Source organism: Pseudomyrmex gracilis, unplaced genomic scaffold, assembly GCF_002006095.1.
Source record: "Pseudomyrmex gracilis isolate BER0280 unplaced genomic scaffold, ASM200609v1 scaffold_1267, whole genome shotgun sequence".
NCBI classification, from domain to species: domain Eukaryota; kingdom Metazoa; phylum Arthropoda; class Insecta; order Hymenoptera; family Formicidae; genus Pseudomyrmex; species Pseudomyrmex gracilis.
This window is the reverse complement of record NW_018021851.1, coordinates 9,143-13,224: the sequence shown is the minus strand read 5'-3', so window position 1 is coordinate 13,224 and position 4,082 is coordinate 9,143. Positions and strand designations below refer to the sequence as shown.

Genomic DNA, 4,082 nt, shown 5'->3' with positions numbered 1-4,082 from the left:
CGGCCGCAGCAGCAGCAGCAGCAGCTTGTCCTGATGATACGTGCACCGAAGGAACCTGTTGCGGACCCATCTGATGGTTGCTCGGCGGTTGAAGTTGCTGAATAGGCGGCATTTGAGGAGGCATCTAGAAAAATCATTATTAAATCAGGTTTAAGAAGCCGTTTGAGAGAAAAAAGACGTTTGTCAATCTTTATAACCTAACAACTAACTCACCATTCCTGGGCCTGATATAGACACACGACCCAAATTCTCCTGTCCCTGAATAGGATCTGTCGATTGTTGCTCCGGATTAGAAAGCGGTGGCATCATATGCACCGGTAGAGTATTCATTGGTGGCATGTTATAGCCTTGCATAGGGTACTGACCCATAGGTGACTGTCCATACATGTAAACTCCCTGATTTGTCGGTGACATAGGATAATTAGCAGGAGTCGCATAGTGCACATGACGAACAGGCGATCCTTGAGAAGGTCCTCCTATATAATCTGAAACTGCTTGATAACCTCCTGTATAAACAAAATAAAACAGATGTTGGAAAATAATAAATTTTAATAGGCTATTTTATAAATAACGAATAATATGCTTTTAGAAATGCGAATATCTTCAAACAAAACAAAAATAGGAAAAGTTGTCCGTTTTTTACCCATGATATATTGCTGCTTCTGTTGCTCCTGACGCATTTGCATTTCTCTCTCTTGCTCTTGAATTTTTCGCAAAGCCAACTGACGTTGATACTGCAAATATTCTTGCTTCTTTTTTCGCATGATTGCCAATTTTTGCGCCATTAACATCTGTCGCTGTCTTTCAGCTTCTTCCGCTCTTCTCCGCAACTTTTCCTTGTGTTCTTCTCGGAGTGCATCCAAAGCGGCTCTAGCATCTTTCATCTGAGTCAATTTATCTTGCAAACCTTCATAATACACTCTACTATCATCCTGTTCCTGAATGTACCTCAATAATCTATAAACAAACGCATATCTTTCGTTATTAATACGAAATGTAATTTCCACGTTTTAGAAATACAATACAAATTGATACTTTCATACCTAGAGTGCATGGCTGTTATATTCATAAATAAGGTTTGAACCGAACTGTCGTTAGCGATCGACCTTCCTCTTGAAGAATTACTCTTCATTCTGTTAACAAAAATTTCTACTTGCGATCTAAGACCACTTACAAATTCTTCCATTTGAGTATCGATCTCGCCATTCTCTTGTTTTGCAAGTGCGATTTTTTGAGGCATTGGGCTACTTATATTAGGCGCGGACGGACTAGTCACGTCAGTTCTCGATGCATGTTCTTCACTTACAGTTTGTCTTTGTTCCCAATACTTGCGGTTTAGATATTTAGCAAGCTCGGGATCAATGTCGTCGTCATCTTGCACTCGTAACGGACTAGGGCTCTAATAACAAGTACCAAATGGTGTACATATCGCAATGTGCATTTAAAGTTTTAAGTAAAAACATATTAGGAACAAATATGTTGAAGTATTAACTTTGAGTATTGACAGTTTATTACAAAATTATACAGAGAACAATTATTAATTATCAATAATTATCTATGTAACAAAGCGTCATTTTGTCATGTAAACACATCCGACTTACAGGTGACGGTGGTGGTGAATACGATGATTTAGCTGTGGAAGTAGTATTAGATTTCAAAGCACTCGCAGCGCGTTTCTTTTCCTTTTCTTTCTGTTCAGCTTCACTTTGACTCAAAGCTAAGGCTAGATTCAATTCTTCTTCCTCTTGGAGTTCTTCTTCTGTTTTTCGAACTGGAACCTGTACAAATATAAACACAAAATGCTACATATGCACAAAACACATACAACTGTTAACAATTATATTAAAATTACAATTACTTAAAAAAAAAAACATTTGTTACAAGAAGATAACGACGTAACTATACGTAACACGTTGCATTAAATAATATTTAAAATATATGCAATTTGTAATTATTATTATATGTATACATAATATTGTGTATTGTATATTTATCCATAATAATATATTATTTTCATTTATATTTTTACACACACGCGCGCACACACATACACAAACGTACATGCATTAATTTTTTTAAATAATAAATGAAACAAAATATTTGACGTACCAGAGAAGCCATGTTTGCTTACTAATTTGATTAGATGAATAATTTTTAAAATATAGTATGTGCGCGTATGTATGTAACACATAGCAATATGTTATTTTAAGAGAACGCGAAATATATTTTTGTACAAGATTATTATTGTCACATATGTTGTAGACGCGATATTTATTGTTCAATAAAATCTAGATACATACTTGTTGCTGTTGAGCCAAAGTGCTTTTGAGATATTCTACTGGGAGATCAGTATCTTTGGTTTGTGTTGTAGACGGTCTAGAGAAATATTGAAGTGTTAAAAAACAAAATCACCAAATAACAATACAAGTTAAACACATCACAAAAGCTTACTTATTAACTTGTTCATAACAAGCTACACAAACTCGCACTTCCTTCTCAATTCCGAATTTTGGTAGAGTAGAGACCTTACTCGAACACTGCGCGCAAAAAACTTGACCACATGCTCTGCAGTGATGTTTTCGTTGAACCATGCTGAAAGTTACACGACACCGGTGGCATACTTCACCATCCGCCCAGGCAGGTGCGGTATCTGCTCTGAACATAGCATCACTTTCTTTTAAAGCGGGAAATTGGTATCCTTCAGCCTTCATTATATTTAAAGTATCCTGAAAAGTGCACAGCATCAGAAAATCAAGACACACACAAGCCAAAAAGAGAATATTGTGAATATTACATTTCCTTTATAAGCACTTATTTTCTAAAAATATTCTTACATATGTAAAACTGTAACAAAACATAACATAGCAAGTTATAAATCTCACTTGAACTGTCCTGTATTTGGGACTGTTACGAAATGCATGAGCCCAAGCTTGTATTAGCTCTAAAGTTTTCATTCTGACATTCTCATGAGGAGAAGTTTTTACTAATTCTTTAAGTTGCTCCATATATTGTTTAGTAGCTATCTCATCATGAATCAGTGTTCCACAATTTTTTACACAAGATTCTAATACCTAAAAAAACAAATAAATAATAAATTATTTTCTCTCTCTCTCTCTCTTTGAGAAAAAAAACTTATATAACAATAAATTACTATTGTATACATATATGTGTATATATTGTATAGATATCTTACCAATAATGCATACAGGGCTATATGTGGATTACTATTATTCATCTTTTTTCTTATAGCAGTAAGTGCAACTTTTGGCCTAAATTTATAAAACTGTTTAGAAACATACCAATAACAACAATTCTGTTTGGTTATTACCAGCAATATATATTGAAAATCTGTGATAACTATAACAATAACCAAACAGAAGCATACAATACAAAAAGTTAATATAAAAATGTATTTGTAAGTGTGGTGACTAATCATAATCTTACGTTATGCTACATTAAATTATGTTTACAATATGTAATTTTTTTTTTACAAAGATTCTGCTTACTGAACATCGCTCTGACGTATAAGATCACAAATTTGCATAATTGTGGGCCAATCTGGTTCCAAGTGCAAATTGCTTGTTGCCTTATCTAAAAGTTATAGATTAACGAAACGACAACTTTGTAAGTTCCGACATTTTGAAAAAATTACGAACTTGAAAGAAATTGTTACCTAGCAATTTGTCGAAATTCGTCGAACTGCGAAACATTGTCGATAAAACACTCACGTTTACTTTGAATTTGTATCACGTAAGTTTTACACAGTAAAAAATAAATGGCTCGTAGCAGCTGTAATTTGACTTTGAAAATTCTATTTCTCTCTCCGGTTTAGTTCAATGGTGTATTTGATCGTCTCTTTCAATCTCAAGCTGCGTTTCTAGAAATAAGTTCCATTTGGCGATCGCAAGCGTAAAGGGTCGTCTACAATGGAGATTTGCAATAGGTCTGTTTTTCTTGCATACACTTTATACACTTTAGTGTAAAGTGTACACTTTAGCGTTTTTCTTGCCGGAAGTGACGTTGAGTTACGTCATTACACGCTGTTCTTCTTGAAAGTGTAGTACACTTTAATGACGTAATTT

General features: G+C 34.4%; 1 protein-coding gene across 1 annotated transcript in view; it reads right to left on the bottom strand.

The window, feature by feature from the left end:
• LOC109862016 (hepatocyte growth factor-regulated tyrosine kinase substrate) overlaps positions 1–3,862 on the bottom strand; it is a 5,323-nt gene extending 1,461 nt beyond the window's left edge. Inside the window, exons 1-11 of the mRNA XM_020441903.1 lie at positions 3,674–3,862; positions 3,507–3,591; positions 3,194–3,269; positions 2,883–3,071; positions 2,452–2,726; positions 2,301–2,376; positions 1,602–1,778; positions 1,044–1,399; positions 644–957; positions 214–506; positions 16–124 (exon numbers count right to left, since the gene is read on the bottom strand). Coding sequence (XP_020297492.1) covers positions 16–124; positions 214–506; positions 644–957; positions 1,044–1,399; positions 1,602–1,778; positions 2,301–2,376; positions 2,452–2,726; positions 2,883–3,071; positions 3,194–3,269; positions 3,507–3,591; positions 3,674–3,710 — 1,987 coding nt within the window. The 5' untranslated portion in view covers positions 3,711–3,862. The remainder of the gene's footprint in view (positions 1–15; positions 125–213; positions 507–643; positions 958–1,043; positions 1,400–1,601; positions 1,779–2,300; positions 2,377–2,451; positions 2,727–2,882; positions 3,072–3,193; positions 3,270–3,506; positions 3,592–3,673) is intronic.
• Between the last annotated feature and the right edge of the window lie 220 nt (positions 3,863–4,082).